General features: G+C 37.3%; 1 protein-coding gene across 4 annotated transcripts; it reads left to right on the forward strand.

Annotated features, from left to right (window-relative positions):
• Positions 1–1,055: 1,055 nt before the first annotated feature.
• On the forward strand, positions 1,056–18,675 carry LOC149798882 (emopamil-binding protein-like). Of its 4 annotated transcripts, none has more exons than XM_089957803.1 (5): positions 1,056–1,131; positions 8,619–8,814; positions 10,720–10,789; positions 14,168–14,350; positions 18,300–18,675. In XM_089957803.1, exons 2-5 carry the CDS (start codon positions 8,647–8,649, stop codon positions 18,569–18,571), a joined length of 693 nt encoding a protein of 230 aa, XP_089813929.1. In that variant the 5' UTR covers positions 1,056–1,131; positions 8,619–8,646; the 3' UTR covers positions 18,572–18,675. The 4 variants fall into 4 exon arrangements, with proteins under 4 accessions (XP_089813929.1, XP_089813930.1, XP_089813926.1 ...); XM_089957804.1 differs by having other exon boundaries at positions 1,086–1,124; XM_089957800.1 differs by having other exon boundaries at positions 1,103–1,222.

Consider the following 18,675-nt stretch of genomic DNA (forward strand, 5'->3'; position numbering starts at 1 on the left):
GAGTAATCTTTTCTTTCTAAACATTTTTTATCTCAACCCATTTAAGTGCACCCCTCCCCTCCGTTTGACCCAGTCATCACGCTCATCTGGCTTCGACTATTAGCGTTTTTTAAAAACTATATACGTCGTATAAATGCATTCAGTTTACTTTTAAAAAACGATGACAGTGAAATGGAGTAACTCTGAGTGTATTGAATATAAAGAGTAGTTGCGGTCATTGACAGTGGAAATATTTTAAAATTGTTTATACAGGTATGGACCTTCTTCATTTTATAGTAATCGACATTAATACAGAAAATACATATCTATGACTAATTAAAGCAAATGTCTGATATAGGTAAGTAAAGTTACTGAAAACATGAATCATGACGTTTTCCTCAATTTGTGTTTTTGTGACATGAAATAAAATACAATAATTATATATTAAAGAAGGAGAATCAGTTATATTAACTCTGTAAATAGAAAAATATTCAAATTTATACATGTTATATCTATTTTAAAATAAGATCACCATCGTATGAACTTACAATAAATTTAAAAACTAAACTAAAAATACAAGCATATTAATAAATAGACAATAGAAATGACTAACATAAGTCCGCTTATTAGCATACTCAATATAGTTAGTGCGAATCTAATATGCCTCCTTTCAGACTAAATTAACGACATTTTTAAAACTCTTCTTTAAAATATTTTTAATTCTGTTTTCGTCAATCTACCGACCTACTAAGTCTCATCATGAGAGGACGCGATTTACTAATGTAGAAACAGCTAATTGCACACTTGATCCAGTACAATGTTCTCACGGTGGTGGTTTTTAATTTACCGTTTAACTGAATCATCGCCTCGATAAAGGAAATAATATTATTCGGAAACGAACGAAACCACATATATCCAGGTAAAATAATTGACAGGATTTAAGGGACGACCATGGGATCAATTGTCTATGGGATGAAACGACCAGTTACGATAACATTTCTATGTGGAGCTTTTATCAAAGCGAGATCGACAATAATAAATTGTCCCGTATCCTTGTTACCCAAAGCCGCTAATCGGTCTGAACGTTTCTCGGATAAGCATGGTGTCAATTGAATCAAGGAATTGAGCACGTCCATGGCGTCTCTGTAGGCGGTAAACTTTTATATTTTTTAAAAGACCGTTCGAGACTGATAATAATTCAGCTGGAACTTGATTGACGACTCGTTTGACAGTTTAGTCAGCTGTAAATTTCTTGATTTTATAAAAGATATTTCTTAACCATATGTGTAGCGATATGCGCTTAACTAAAATTGTGTTGTGAACTTCAAGGAACTTTTTGGACAAAGTCTACCTGTATGTACAAGTGTTATGTGCTCATGCATGCAGACATGCCAGCCAGATTTCACTTGTCTGCTTTGAATTGTTTGTGCAGATACTTGGACAGACGGATGGATAGTACTAATATTAAGTACTCCAACTCCTACCTCGTGTATGGTGGTGGCAGTCTTTTAAACCAATTACTGACACACCATTAGATATAAATTATTATGGGCTAGTATGCACGTACTCCCAGGTGCAGACATCCATAGCGTGTATGAGGCAGCTGGAAGTGATTGTCATATAATGTGTTTCTGAGAATCACTTATTCCATTGTGTCTGTATTTATTATGCATTAAAAAATTACAGCAACTGAATAATTTTAGAATTTTATAAATATATACACTATAGTTTATACTCTTTCAAATATGTATTGCTTTAATAAGGATCAAGCAGACAATGGACTATTTTTATGAACTCAAATTGGTAGTAATTTGAAACTATGAATTCATTTTTGTAGGCCTCATTAAGTTGCACAATGCAGTATATAATGTCTTTTACTCCTTTAGTACCATGATCAGAGCACACCTCCCTCTGATCTGTACCCTACACTGGCAATCCATTTGATCCAGAATCAAACACAGAATTTATTCTCTGTGCTCTGTTTCACTGACGTACTCCAGTCCAACATTCCTATCCAACCTCACACATGTGTACACACCAGCAAGTTACTTACGCTCCTCTTCTGACAATCGTATACTCATTATTCCCACTATGAAAACAAAATCATATGGACAATGTTCTTTTGCAAACCAGGGCCCAGTAACATGGAACAAATCTCCCACTGAACTTAGACACAAACACAGTCATCTCATTCAAGAGTGCTCTTAAAACTGACCTACTTCGACTGCAAGAACAACTAAAGTCCTAATATTGTTTCATACCTTAAATATTTTCAGTATGTTTTTATGTTTTCTAATTTCATGGTGTTTGTTTTTTGTAATCATATCATTAGGTGTTGTCTAATGCTGTAAAGTACTTAGAGCTTCTTAGATTTTTCACATTATTTTTGTTTAATTGCATAATAATTTGAGTTCACCATTAACACCGGGATGCAAGGAAGAACCCTATTGGTTTTGTGTTCATAAGTCCAGGTCACAGTAACTGAAGAAAGAAAAATTGTTTCAGCACATTAACATCATTTCTGCATCACTTATGTAAACAAACATTGGGGATGGCCAGCATTTGGGGTATGGAAGAAGTTGAAAAATTTTGAGGTCAAGGACAAAGGTCGCAGTGACTGAAAGAATAAAAATGGTTTTTGCAAAATGATATAAGTCATGCAGCAGAGGCCTGGACCAAACATTGTGGATGGCTTCCATTTGCACTTAGGGTAAGAAGGAAGCATATCAATATTGAGGTCATAAGGTCAGAGATCAAGTTCACTTAAAATCATTTTGGTACAAAAATGTCAGTTATTACAAAGAGGAGTATTAAGCATGAAGCCGGTGTATAATGTGCCCTGCATGAAACCTTTATCTTATAATTTGATCATAAAAGAAAACAAACAGGAAAACTTGTTCACTTCTTAATAGAAGTTTACATAACTGGTAGTCACACTCACCATTTTTTTCTTTTAATTGTTCTGTGTTTATCAACCAGGATTTTATGACAGCCATTTTAGATCTTGATCTGATAGGGAAATTTAAAGTCTTATTTATTTTTTATTATGTTCTTTAATTAATGCATCTTTTAACTGTTACAGTGACTGTTAAGATTTCTTGACTTTTATTTTCTGGTTTATCTGGCCTGATTGTAAGGCATGCATGGGCAACTTCCTACATGGCATGGGCCAGATAAGTAATTTTTAAAGCCACACACTATAATGCAAATTATTTTATAAATCCCAGTCATGGGCTGGATTTGGCCTGGAGGCCATATTTTGCTCTCCCCTGTTGTAAGGCCATGTAAGCTTATGTATGGACCTGTACAAGTCCTGCATCTTCTGCTGTCTGTTATGCATTGTTGTTTAACACTCTGGAGTGAAATATATATGATCGGATTTTGCTAAAACTTGGAATATGGCTTTATATTATATGGCTTTATATCATCAAAATCTGGGACGAGTTTGAAAACAAGTATGATCCGTACATATTAATAAGGCGATCTTGCATCTCTTTGGCTGACCATGTTCCCACTTTTGAGGATATATTTCTGATGTGATTATAATGAAACTTGGAATTTCATTAGGATCAGGGACGAGCATGAATTATATTAAATTGTAATATGAGCTTATATCACCAAGATCTTGGATGGGTTCAGTGTTATTGAGGTAATCTTGCATCCGATTGGCAAGCAGTGTTACCACTCTCGGGGCTGTGTTGTGATCAAACTTGAAATATTTGTAATCTGATAGCTTCATATATGTATTAAAATACTTTCATTGGGTCACCATTTTTAAAAATGGGCTAGTGTTGTTTCCTTGTATCCCTCTGGGCTGACATGTAGTTTGTACATTTGTCATACCCTGCAAATTACTTCGACCCATCTAAAGTAGAGACCCATTGGAAAAAGTCAGACTAGCTTCTTAACACAGGTGGCTTCTGAATGGAGGTTCACCTTTCAGATTTTTTTGTTGAACAAGTATCATGCATCAGATATTATTATTATTATTATTATTATTATTATTATTTTTATTGTTATTATTATTATTATTATTATTAATATTATCTCACATGGTGGGAAAGCCAAGATAGCTTATGGAATGACCTTTTGTTCACTGTGTGTTGTCCATTCACAGTTGCTATTTAAAACTTTTTCTCAGAAATCTCTTGACCAGTTTGCACATTTTGTTATAGAGAGCATCAAAGCCATTCAGATTTGTTCACTGGATACTGATATGTCATCCAGTATGGCCACCATTACTAAAAATAGAAAACCTTGTAATTACTTCTACTCACAAACTGTTCTTTAGAATTTGACCAAATTTGACAGAAACTATTCTGACATAGAGGGCTTTCAATTTTGCACAAATGAATTAGACCACCCGGAGATATGTCTGCCATTACTAAAAGAAGAAAATCTTTGAACAGCTTCTAAAGGAAACCTGCTCATCAGAATTTGACAAATGGATGCTTTTCTGGAATCAGATAAGGCCTATTTTACTCAAACTATGAAAACCTTTCAACAACTTCTTCATAATAGTTGCTCTTCAGAACTTTTGACAAAATATGGCAGCATTCTGGTATTAAGGGCTTTCAGATTTATATAAATGATACAAATTCACCATCAAGTATGGCCATTGTTAGAAGAAGAAAAAAAGACAAAATTATTAAAATGTCTTGTCAGAAACCATTGAACAAATTTGACTGATAATGACAGAAAGTAGTCAGGCATTAGAGGGTTTGAATCTGCACAAATGATGCCATTTTGCCTTATAAAATAGCTGTTGTTTCTAAAAACAGACCAACTTTATAGGACATGGCATAGTTTTTGAGAGCCTTACAGATGATACCAATCTGCCATTAGATATAGCTGCCTTTACTAGCAAGAGAGGTACATTTACACAATTTTATCTCATATATATACCAAAGAGAATTTGATCAACCTTGACACAAAACATCCTGGTAGGTAGGCCTTACGGTACTGGATAGTTGATGATGTGTCATCAAATATGGAGGATGATTTAGAAACCAGAGAAACCATGAAAGAAACCACGTGTGTGTATGTGATTTGAATATTTAACGTAGCTTTAAAAAAATTTCAGTCATATGGCTACAAAGTCTGCAATGTGGCAGTTTATAGTGATGTCTAGCACTGGGGCATCATGCTGCAGACATGTAGCATGATGTCCCACCTAGACACATTATCCTGACACTAGGCCGACCACTCCTAACACTAACCTCGTAATGCTGAACACCTAGCAAGGGAGCTGCTAAAACCATTTTTATAAGTCTTTGGTATGACTCAGCCGGGGTTTGAACCTGCGACATCCTGCATCTGAGGTGAAAGAAACAATTGTTTTTGTAACATATGCAACCAGCAGCACTGAAAGAAATTTCAGCCACAAGCATCATACAGACCCATACCTATTCTTGCGTTTGGCTATTATCTATTAGATACATGTCAGCAAGGTGAGTGGTTTTAGGCCCACTTGAGCTTCCTCTTATTGCTCTTGCTTTAATTAATCTCACTCGCAAAGTTGCTTCTTATCCATCTGTAGCTTGTACCATTACTGTTTAACTATTCATTTTATCATAACCTCTTCTCACAGTGTATTTATATCTGTTGATTTATGCAAACGTTCCATACTATTGCAAAATTTAAACTGTTTTTTGCAGTTTCTTTATATACAAAAATTAGGTGTCATTAAAAACTGAATCTTTTTTTTGAAATAATAAACAATAGTGTAGAAAAACTTAACTACAGTCTGCATTGCCAAAACAATTAATAATAGATATACACAGATAAAACTGCTGAATAGGTCAAATGTTTATCATAAAACTAAAAAAAAATTGAATGTTAAATTAGTTCTCAATTAACCTTTTCTGATAATTGGATATAACTTGATCATTTATACACATGTAAAATAGGAAGTGTGTGGTGGGGTGCTACATGAAAAGGCAATTCACTGTCGTACCCAAAAAAGATTTATCTAAGTGATTATTGTAGTTGTGTGTGTGTGTGTGTGTGTGTGTATTTGGGATTTTTAACAAAGCTTTAAAAAAATTTCAATCATATCGCTATAATGTCTGCTGTGTGGCAGTTTATAGTGATGTCATAGCACTGGGGCATCATGCTGCAGACATGTAGCATCATGTCCCACCCAGTTACATTATCTTGACACAAGGTTGACCACTAACACTAACCTTTTAATGCTGAATGCCAAGCAAGGCAGCTGCTAGTTGTTGTTGTAGGGTTTAATGCCATTTTTCAGCACATGATAGGCTATACATGGCGGCCAGTATTAATGGTGGAGGAAGAAACCGGGAAATCCCCGGAAAGAACCACTGACCCTCAAGAAGCTACTGGCAAGCTTTCTCACATACCCACATTGGCTGAATCCGAGACTCAAACCTACACAGACAGAGGTGAGATGGCAGTGATCTATAACGAAGAGTGCTTTAGACCACTTGGCCACTCGGGGCCCCCGCAGCTGCTAGTACCATTTTTATGTCTTTAGTACTACTCTGCTGGAGTTTGAACCTGTGACCTCCCTCATCCAAGGCAGACTCTCAAGCCACTCGGCCACCAGAGCAGTCTTATTGTAGTTGAATATGCTATTCACCATCAGCATCCTCAAGTGACCATTTAAAGCAGTAGAAATCGTTTTTTGGTTAAAAACTTGGCTGTTGACCAGGAAAGCAAGTGTCTGTTAAATACATCACCTTTATACAGGAAATTTGGCAGGGAAGATGAGATTTGCCGTTGAAACTAGGTGACCCAGATACAAATAATGAATTTTTTGTCAGTAACATAAGGAAATATATAATTGTTTTTTTCTTCTTCTGTTTGGCCCAAATTTTAGAATCATGATTGGAGAGTCTGTTTGAGTAGGGATATGTCTGCCCAGATATTAAGATGAAATTCTCTTTGGTTGACTGTGGATATATTATTTGTATGCCTTGGGAGTACAATGACATTCTCCTTGATTATGGATATATCACTTTTATACCCTGGGTTTATGATAGCATTCTTTTTAGTTGTGGATATATTACTTACATGTTTTGGGATTAACATGGAGTTCTCCTTGATTATGGATATATCACTAGTATATTGCCTTGGTATTAAGATGGAGTTCACCTTGATTTTTACATAGGGTTAGAATTTTAAAGAAAAAGAATTTCCCTGGCTTTCCTCACTGGTTATACTGGCTATTTAAAAAATACCCAGTATAACTTAGGTATAATTCAAAGAACCTTTAATTCCTTTTATTTTGGTGTATGATTGATGTGTGTAATATGGGTTACAGAGTATACAGCTTGGCCTTACTCCAGATGTGCACCTTTCAAAAAAGTGCTAGCTCCACTTGGTCAATTTCACTTCCAGAACTTCAGAGGTAAATTGTATAAAAAAGAGCTGATAACTTTTTTTACATTTTATATTATTTGGTAATTCATTCATTGCACTTTCAAAAGCTGGTATTGTCTATTCTGGTGAAATTCATATTCCCTATTTTAATAGCTGCTATGGATAGTGTACTTTAGACTAATTCAGACTGAATTTTTAGCACAAGGGAGCAGTCATTTTAGTTAGCAGTGTGCTTAGATCATGTACAGTTTCCAAAAGTACAATATCCAAAGAAATATCATCCACATTACATTAATGTAACATAGAGGTATGCCAACATTCTCTCCATTGTGCATGTTTTAAATGCAAACAACTTCACCTTACATATGTCACTCTCTCAAAAGTATATGATAACTGGTGAACGCCCCCATATCATTTTTATATTGCCAGGGATTAATATGGAATTCTCTTTGGTTGTGGATATATTACTCGCATGCCTTGGGATTAAGATGGAGTTCACCTTAATAATGGATATGTCACTTTTATGCCATGGGATTAAGATGAAATTCTCCCAAATTATGGATATATCACTTGTGTGCCCTGGGATTAAAGATGAAGTTCTCCTTGATTATGGATATATCACATGTTTGCCCTTGGGATTAAGATGAAGATGTCACTTTCCTAGAGTATTGAATCAGTTTAAAATATGCTTGTGTGACAACTGTCTTTTTACATAAAGGGTGTCTTTACAAGCAGGATGCTGTCTGCTTGGTTGGTGTTTAATGGCACATTACTGCAGGAAAGTCTTTATTTCAGAGACATTGGAGTAAATTGCCCTGCCATAGAAACCACATGGCAGCCAGCCAGGGCTGGTCTTAACAGTATTTGAACTTGCCTCTTAAGTCCTCTACATGCAAAAACTATGCCCATCAAATTTCAAGTGGATGCTGCTTAATCATGCTAAGAAATATCTGTCAAGAAAGTTTCAGACCAGAATGTTCCCAAGTGTGTGAAGCAGTTAAAAAATTGCAGTCATGATTTTCAAAATCTAAGCATGCAAATTTGCTGCCCAATCCTATGCTTCGAGTTTTATTTGCAAAATCTTGGAGATGGATGGATATTTGAACAAGGCCAGTCAAGCATGGAAGTTAATTGATTGAGTCCTTAAAATACAAGGTCAACAACCTTTGCATGTAATATGGCCTATCAGGCCTGTTCTACACTGTTGAGGCCACAAGGGAATAGAATGGTTTATAATTGCTTAATATTTTTTTTATTGTGTTTTAACGGAACTTTGTCTTTCTGTTTTATAGGAGATTGAGGAAAGACTACAGCTAAAGAATGGCAGATCAGTTGATTTCTATGGTAACAGTGGTGTCACTCTTGGTGACTGTGGTGTATGCTGGAGCTGGTGTCCTATTTGCGTGGTGTTTTCGACGCAGACTGTCACTGGTGGATCGGCTGATTATAGTGTGGCTGGTCTTTGATGTTCTCATCCATTTCACTCTGGTAAGAACATTCAGCTTGGGTTATGTTATACAGTTGTGTTGTGGGTTTAACACCATTTTTGAGCACAAGATAGGCTATAAATTGTGGTCTTTATAACTGGCTGAGGAAGAACCAGGGAAAAATCTGTGGTAAGAACCACCATCCCATGGGAAGCTACTGGCAAGCTTTTTGGTTGAAACCAAGACTCAAACACATGCGGACAGAGGTGAGATGGCAGTAATCAGTAAAAGCAAGTGCTTTAGACCACTCGGCCTCCAACCAGGGCCCTACTTGGGTTGTAAAGATGTAGATAGATACATACATAGTATTATACCTGGTTTTTCAGCATCTATCCATATATCTGTTGATCATATTTCTTGTAAACAATGATTGTTTTATCATTCATTACACAAAGGTTGAACTTGGCAGGTGACTTCTGTCAAGTGGAAATATGAAATAAGTATTTGGAATTTCTCTCTGACCCCAGGGACTCCTTTTGCAGTGATCAAAATCAAAGAGGTATTATAAAATACTCTTTCTTTCATGCCATTTTTTGTTTTTTTTAAAGAAAAAATTAAAGTCCTTAAATTATTCAGCATATGTCATGCATATTGTTTGTTGCATTTTGTTCATGGGTGGCCGCAGGGTATCTGGGGTGGAGGTAGATGGTCAGTGGGGGTTAAAAGATAGGACATGGCCAAGACGGGTGTTAAATCAAAGGACTTAGAGAGTATTTAAAGATGGATGTTAATCCTCTCACTGGTCCCATTTGCTAATGCAGAGGTCAAAGGGTAAAAGAACCAAAAGATGTTATTAAACTATGTTGTTGGAATTTGTGTATCTCATGAACAGAAGAAAGTCTGTAGTTACAAACATGCCATAAGCCTTCATTTTAATGCCACTTATAACATGATCTAATTGACACCAACTAATTAACAGATTAATTGTCTTCAATATATGAAATGTTCTGACATCACATCAATGTCAGGAAGTAAGTCAGCCTAATGTCTTGTTAAAATTATACACCACAGACAACTCCTTGGTTTTTGTCTTTGGATAATCTTTGGATTATTGTTCAAATTTACATCGATAATAGTTGAAAATAACTTGCAAGTTCTAATACATACTTTACATACTTTTGTCTTTTCTCTTTGCTTCAGGTAAATTTTTTATATCCAAGTGTAGTGTTCACTCACATATACCTTCTATGCTTATTCCAGTAAAACAACTTGGAGTCATACTCATTCATTGGCATGAGATATTGATGAGGAAGTGTGTGGTAACATTAAAATTACTATCTTGAGGAATTAAACAGGGCAAGCTCATTAATGGCTTTGGCTCTAGTGATTTATGAGTGTAATTCTAGCTATGAAGCTGGATTTAATTGGTGATTTGTGAGTGTAATTCTAGCTATGAAGCTGGTGTTAATTGTTGATTTGTTAGTGTAATTCTAGCTATGAAGCTGGTGTTATTTGTTGATTTGTGAGTGTAATTCTAGCTATGAAGCTGGATTTGATTGGTGATTTGTGAATGTTATTCTAGCTATGAAGCTGGAGTTAATTGGTGATTTGTGAGTGTAATTATATCTGAGTTAATTGGTGATTGATGAGTGCAATTCTAGACAAATGAACATACCCAACTGACCTTTGGGCAGTTCCTCATCTTAATATCTCATTCAGTTGGCCCAAACTTTAGGGTGGAGGTCAGATCTTGGAAGTGTGTTGATACATATTTTCCAAACACAGAATTCTAGTTGAGAGACTGATATATCCTTGTGTGTCATCTTCAGATATTTTAATTACTATCTTAACTTACCTTTGAAGTGACTAAAATTTCTTGCAAGTATCATTTAATCTTTTCATTAGTAGTCTTATCATTGAAACTTTTTCTTTAGTAATATATGATTTTTGTCCCCCTCTCTTACAGGAAGGTTCATTTGTGCTCCTTGCATTGACAGTGACACCAGAAAAATCAGACCATTTCACAGCACTTGTTTGTAAGTATAGTAAGACATTTCCTATCAGGCACCAGTGAAATAAGAATATTGCCCAATTATAATAACTTTGGGTCATTTTGGTTGCTTTGTAAGAAAGTTAAACTTATTCTCTGAAATTGTTTTCCCGTCATGTCACTGTTAAGTTCACACTTGCTCTCACCAGTCACAATTCATGACTGTTGTCCCCAGTCCTGTTGCTGTTAAGTTCACACTTGTTCTCACCAGTCACAATTCATGACTGTTGTCCCCAGTCCTGTCACTGCTAAGTTCACACTTGTTCTCACCAGTCACAATTCATGACTGTTGTCCACAGTCCTGCCACTGTTAAGTTCTACCGCTCTCACCAGTCACAATTCATGACTGTTGTCCCCAGTCCTGTTGCTGTTAAGTTCACACTTGTTCTCACCAGTCACAATTCATGACTGTTGTCCACATTCCTATCACTGTTAAGTTCTACTGCTCTGGTGGTCTAGTGGTTAGAGTGTCCTCCTTGGATGTGGGAGGTCATGGGTTCAAACCCTGGCTGAGTCATACCAAAGACTTATAAAAATAGTGCTTGCAGCGGCCTCACTTGGTACTCAGCATTAAAAGGTTAGTGTAAGGACTGGTCGGCCTGGTGTCAGGATAATGTGACTGTGTGGGACATCATACTAATTGTCTGCCGCATGATACCCCAATGCTAGACATCACTATAAACTGTCACACTGCAAACATAGGGATATGACTTAAAAATTGTTAAAGCCACATTAAAAATCCAAAACACACACACACAGTTAAGTTCATACTTGCACTCATCAGACACAATTAACACCTATTGTCTCCAGTCCTGTCACTGTTAAGTTCACACTTGCACTCACCAGATCACTGGTAGCAATTGGTCACTTATGTGGCATTTATTCTGAATGGTAAATTTTTATGTGGCAACATTAAAGCTTCATATATATGTTCTTGAATCAACAAAAAAAAATCAAATTAAAAGTAAAGTATTCAGTTAATATAACATTAATTACACACGAGTCAGTGCAAAGAGATTTACAGTCAATTTATCAGCAGTCAGTAATGTCCAAAATAAGTGCCTTTTATTGGGGTGTATGAGCCAGATTGCTGTCATTATGGACAAGTGACCAACTAATCTTAATTGCATAATGAAACTAAAGCCTTAATTGGCCTAATTACTTGTTCCTTTATCTTTGTTTTGTATACGTTTTTGAGATACTTTAACACATTAACCCCTGGAGGTTTTTGTCGTTTTCGAGTAGGAAACAAATTTTGAAAGCTATTTCTGAATACATCCTAAGACATCAACTTCCAGGTGATTTTCCAATAACCTAATGTCTAGTTGTGTTAGAAACATTGCTACTACCTCTTGCCATGTTAACTCGTCACCAGGTGTTAATGTGTTAACATTATGTATCATGTGTATACACACACACATGTATACATCAGGTAGAGTGTTTTGCAAAGGCCAATGATACAGATTTTAGTGTTTTAGACTGAAACTTTCTGTGTTGGAAGGGAAACATGAAATTCACAACCATGTATGTTTACATTCAGCGATAACATAGGAAGGTTCCACATTATAAGAGACTAACATACACGTTAGAGAAAGAAAATCCAGAAGGATGTGCATGACTAAAGAAATTCAGGGAGAAGAAATTATATCAGATGGTTTCTTTTCACTGAATATTATTCTTCACAGAAAATGTTTGTTGCTGATAAGTCTTATTTATGAAGCCAGTGATTAAAAAACTTAATGTCTCATAATTTCACCAAATGATTAATATCGTTGTTGGTGGATGTCTTTTTTATTATTACATCTTTAGAGAAATGCATGTGGCTAATCATTAGAGACAAGAGTCTTCTATTTCCAAACAGACATGTATCAGAAATTTTGCACGTTTTGCCATTAACAATGATCACCTGCTCATCTTGAAATCAGAGACATGTATCAAAACAATCTTTGACAAGCAGATCATTTGAGAGTAGGCAAACTCAGATTATTTATTTCGACCAGAAAGTTGTCTATGCTGCTTAGTTGGCTAATATAATGGTGAGGGATAAGCTTACTCACTCACAGTAAGTGTCTTTGTATATTTATTACATGAAGGATTGATCGATGAATGAAATTCAGACCACTTGATAGCAGCATCCAGTACAGTAAATACTAAATAAAGGTTGTTGTTGTAGGGTTTAACGCCATTTTTCAGCACACGATAGGCTATACATGGTGGCCAGTATTAATGGTGTTGGAAGAACCAGGGAAAACCCGGAAAGAACCACCAACCCACGAGAAGCTACTGGCAAGCTTTCTCACATACCCACATTGGCCGAATCCGAGACTCGAACCCACGCAGACAGAGGTGAGATGGCAGTGATCCATAACGGAGAGCGCTTTAGACCACTCGGCCACTCGGGGCCCCCCTAAATAAAGGTACTTATTTGATGAGTTAGAAGAGTGTGAAACTTCCAAAACATAAAGCATTTTGAGCTAAAATTACCTTTTTCTCTTATCTTTGTGGATTTGCCCATGGGTAACCATCTTATAAACTTGAGCCTGTCTCAGATGAATTTGAACAAGCCTAAGGTGTCGGGCAGATGGATTTGTTAAGTCATTGTAGAGATGTTTCTTGGTCATGTGAGTACAGTGCCATCAAAAATTCACCATTGTGTTCAGGCATTTGTGGCCCACAAAATAAATACTTATTTCCACGTAAAATGACCAACAGTGGCAGTCAGGAGCACTTATAAATTGTACAGCCTTCATTTACAAACTGTATGAAATAAAATTTTAATACAGTTTATTCTTCTGTCCTGAATTGATAGCTAGGATATTCATTACTAATTTATTCATCGAAAGATTTTTTGTAGAGGCCACCATGGCAGAAGCTTCACATAGCAATCACTTTGGCATCCATGTATATGCCCATACCTCCAAATCACTTTGGCATCTGTGTACATGTCCATACCTCCAAATCACTTTGGTATCTGTGTACATGTCCATGCCTCCAAATCACTTTGGCATCTGTGTACATATCCATACCTCCAAATCACTTTGGCATCCATGTACATGTCCATACCTCCAAATTACTTGAGCATCTGTGTACATGTCCATACCTCCAAATCACTTTGGCATCCATGTACATGTCCATACCTCCAAATTACTTTGGTATCTGTGTACATATTCATACCTTCAAATCACTTTTGCATCTGTGTACAAGTCCATACATCCATACACACGTCCACACCTGAATGTTAATGTTGAAGGTTTTTACTTAGCCAAAATAAGGGGTAGGTTCAAGATAAAAGTGGTCCATTGTTCAGTCATTTAAACATGTACATTCACTTTTTACTTTCTTTCTTTGTTCATTAATTACATAGGGAAGGAGTATGGTAAAGCAGATGCACGCTGGGCCACCTTTGATGCCACGATTGTATCCCTGGAGATTTTGACAGTTGGATTTTGTACCACTCTGGCTGCTTTCCTGATCTATGCAACACTGAAGAACAAGTACTACAGGCACTTTGTGCAGATTGTACTCTGTGTTTGTGAACTTTATGGTGGTAAGTAAATTGTATGCTGTACTTAGTGAACTGTATGGTGGTAGTAAATTTTATTCTGTACTGAGTTTTAGTGAACTGTATGGTGGTAAGTAAAGTATATGCTGTACTGAGTTTTAGTGAACTGTATGGTGGTAAATTAGTAAATTGGGTGCTGTACTTTATTTTGGTGAACTGTATAGTGGTAAGTAAATTGTATGCTGTACTCCATTTTGGTGAACTGTATGGTGGTAAGTAAATTGTATGCTGTACTGAGTTTTAGTGAACTGTGTGGTTTTAAGTAAATTGGATGCTGTACTGATTGTTAGTGAACTGTATGGTGGTAAGTAAATTGGATGCTGTACTGAGTGTTAGTGAGCTGTATGGTGGTAAATATATTGTATGCCATTCTATTCAGGAAACATAAATACATTTTAAAGAAGATAAGTTTCTCATTTCGCTTGCACCTAGAAAATCCAGGATCCATTCTAGGATGAATGATCGCAGAATTCCTAAGAAAAATTGCACCAAAAGTAATTAACAGAATACACTACACACAAAACAGTAACATTTTAAGCTCAACAACATCTTCATTAAATCCCTCCATTATTTAGAAAATTCTCCCTCTTTCATTCTAATGCAGCCCCGGGTAATTTTTTCTCCTAACTTTTGACTTCTAGAATGAACTCAAAGATCATTAAGTAAAATTCCAGTCTGACTGTGCAAAGAACCAGTCCATGAAGGATGATACAGGAAAATGACATCCAGATGTATATGTAAACTTTATGCTCAGTGCAATCATTGTTCTGAACAGCTCTTCATAAGTGTGCCGTTGACCCTGAGTATGATGCCAATGTATTCAAATGCAAATCAGAAGAGTTGATTGAACAGAGTATCAGTTTTATGGGTTATGGCTTTTTTCCACAGAGATAAAGTATGCATGACATGTTCTGTTCTTGTGTTAAATCTAATTTTCATGGAAGTGCTTGACTTTGATCTGGTAAATTCAAGCATCATTGTGATTTTGAATAAGATGACATATATGTCAGACCCGTGATGTTGGTTTAGTGATGAACTGTTGAGAAGGAAAATAAAGCCATGGTATCTATGATCACTCTGAGCAATAGGGGCTGTACAAAGAAAGACAGTAAGGTGTGACTAGCTTGCATCAACCCATGCTATAACTGTTACCGGGGGGGGGGGGGGTTGTCTAGCAGAAAGGTAGTAAACTGTAACCAGCTTGCATTAACCCATACGGTGGCTATTGTTGAAGGGAAGCAAGAAGATGGATAGTAGACAGTGACAGTTTGCTTCAGCCATGATATGGCTGTTATAGATGTGATGGAGGGTGTCTAACAGAAAGATGGTAAGCCCTGATCAGCTCACATCTGCCCATACTATTGATGTGATATAACAGAGAGGTCAGCTTCTGACAGATCGGGAGATCTGCAAAATTTGGTCAGGAGTTTAGACTTAAGATCAAGCAGATTTTCATCAACCCAATTTTTAGCATGAACAAAATTGACAACTAATGAATGACTGTCCTTAATATTAAAATATGCACATCATCTCAAGTCAGTCCTTTTTCACAGTAACTTGTTACATTTCATACTATATGGTAGCACAAACATGTTAAGCTTTTCTTAATAGAGCGTTGCCTGGATTATATTTGTTGTAGACTCAATCATTGTTGATCTCAACACTAAGGATCTTGGCATCCGTCCGTCTATGGGAAATGATGGTGTAGCTCCAGAGTAAGTTTTTGTTTCTCCTTCTTTCTAGCTCTCTTTTCAGCTTGCTTTATGTTTCTGTCTTCCTTGGCTTTTTGAACGCACTGTCTGACAGCTAGGCACCATGTGGAACAGTCGTTAGCACAGCTCTCCCAGTCATTGATATTGATGTTGGCTGTCTTCATGTCCTTCTTGCAAATATCTTTGTATCTCAGAGTGGTCGTCCAGTTGGTCGTGCACCTTCTGCTAACTCCCTATATAACAGGACCTTAGGAATGCGGCCTGGGTCCATTCTCTTGACATGGCCGAGCCAGCGAAGGTGCCTCTCGCTGAGAATGGAGAACATGCTGTTCATGTTGGCACGTTCCAGAATCTCTGTGTTGGGTACTTTGTCCTCCACTGGATGTGCAGAATGCAGGCATCTCAGGTGGAAGCTGTTGAGCTGGAGATGGTGGACCTGAGGTATATGAAGTTCTCAGCAACTTCCAAGTTGTACCCATCGATTGTGACAGAGGGAGGGGAGTCTGTGTCCTGTGCCATGACGTTCATTTTCTTAAACTGATGGTCGGTCTGCAGGCCTGGTGATGATGAGGTCTAGCTGGTGCCACTAGCGTGAACGTGGGTGTCTCCATGACACCTGGATGGATCTCTTTGCATTGAAGAAAGTGTTGGTCACACATAGGCTGTGGGAGCAGCACATCTCCAGCAGTCGCTGACCATTCTTGTTGATCTTGCCCCTTCCGTAAAAGCCGAGACAGGTGGACCAGGCCTCATGGTCAGCTTCCACTCTACCAATGAAGTCTACTAGTAAGTAGAGGCCTTCAGTGTTGGGGATACTGGATATTGCCTGATCCAAAGCCTCATAGAACTAGCAGAGGGTTGGGGCATACACGCTTAAGATGTTGACCAGGCTGAGGGATGTTGACAGCCGGAGGGCAAGGATTATCTCAGTACCTGATGATGGAGGTTCAATGAAGGCGACTAGCGCGTTCTTTATGGCAAAGCCTACACCATGCTTCCTAGGTCCATCCGAAGGCTTCCCTTGCCAAAAGAAGTTGTAAATGGCTTCCCTGATGGTGCCGCTGTCAGCCAGTCAGATCTACTGGAGGCAGGCAATGTCATTGTTCAGTTGGGAGAGTTCTCTATCAATTTCAGCAGTCTTCTGTGCATCATTGATCTGCTATAGGTCAGCGGTCAATCCAGGACACATGGTGCTGATATTCCAGCTTGCAAAACAAAGAGCTGGAGTCTTCTTATGTCTTTTTGAGTCTTTCCTGGTGCAGAGTTTGTGGCCCACTTGTCTAAGCTCCACACACTCAGTGAAGCAGGCAGGCTATGGCAGGCACCACCTTACTGACTGGGGCTGCCCAGCTTGAGGTGGGCGGTAGCTGTCCAGTGAGACATGGTGATCTCTCCCACTGTCAGAAGTAACCCCTGGCGCCAGGCTCTACGCCAACACTTAGGAGGAGATGTATGATTACTGCATCCAGGTTTCTGGAGTCATCTTGAATTTTCCTCAGAATAGAATATCATTTACCAAGTCCACAAAGAAGTTTAAATTATTTCCTGTCTGTGGGTAGATTCAGGTTGCTGACTGCCTGCCAGAACTGCAAAATTGGTGCTATCTGGGTCAAATGTGTAAGTTTCTCTTAAAATTGATTTTACAGGAATCGCAAATGCACAATCATGTCCCTTTGAACTTAATTCTAACCAATGAAATTCCTGTTTCTATTCATTATCAAATTTCATGTGATATTTTGATTGTGTAGATTTAGCAAGAGGTGTAAATTTTAAGATTATTTATAAATTTCATTAATTGATACATTTGTAATATTTAATCAGTTTTATAGATGAAGCTGAATGATACTGTCTTTGATGAAATGTACAAATATGTTCTGTTATATGGATATGTCAATTTTGGTCTAGAGCAGTGGTTCTTAACCTGTGGGTTGCAACCCAAAACTTGATTGCCATGCTGTTTTGTTGCCAAGATCAATTGTAATATTTGAAATTTCCTGCTCAAGTGGTTTTTTTGGCATTCGATTAATGGTGAAGTTAATACCATAAACCTAATGGCTGCACAGAAAGGTTAAGAACTGCTTCTCTCAAGTGTTGACACTGCTAGAAAGTAATTATTGCAAGACTCATATGACATTGAGGGACCTGATTGTTTTTAAACAGTCTGATTGGTTGGTAAAGTAGAACCCTTTCATTAAATAAATCAAGGAGTTAATTTGTTTCAGGTTGGATGACATTTTGTCCAGAGTGGTTGACTGGCAGCAAGGCACTCAACACAGGCAGCTTCCTTCATCTGTGGGTTTATCTTGTTTTCTTCAATGCACTGTGGGTCATCATTCCTATTGCCATGTTGTGGCAATCCTGGGTTGCCATGAGAACCAACTTCTTGGTGGATGACTCCATCATTAATGTGGAGAAGGAGACCATTGTCACCACAACCACTAAAACTTACAACACAAGATCAAGTACTGGGAAAGGAAAGAACAAGAAAGAATAGTTGAATATACTGAAACCTGTTGCTTGATAAGACATGAAAGATCTACAACAAAGTACAAAAAGGAATTAGAGAAGAAAAAAACATAATAAAATAACGTTACTAGA

This window comes from Sinohyriopsis cumingii, chromosome 5 (genome assembly GCF_028554795.1).
Source record: "Sinohyriopsis cumingii isolate HCF-2022 chromosome 5, ASM2855479v2, whole genome shotgun sequence".
Taxonomy (NCBI): Eukaryota; Metazoa; Mollusca; class Bivalvia; order Unionida; family Unionidae; genus Sinohyriopsis; species Sinohyriopsis cumingii.

Excerpts from the sequence above, each read along its gene's own strand:
- LOC149798882 (XM_089957803.1), top strand. The coding sequence starts at position 8,647 with ATGGCAGATCAGTTGATTTCTATGGTAACAGTGGTGTCACTCTTGGTG. Across the intron at positions 10,790-14,167 it reads CCATTTCACAGCACTTGTTT|GGAAGGAGTATGGTAAAGCA; the intron begins GTAAGTATAGTA and ends TTAATTACATAG. Across the intron at positions 14,351-18,299 it reads TGTTTGTGAACTTTATGGTG|GTTGGATGACATTTTGTCCA; the intron begins GTAAGTAAATTG and ends AATTTGTTTCAG.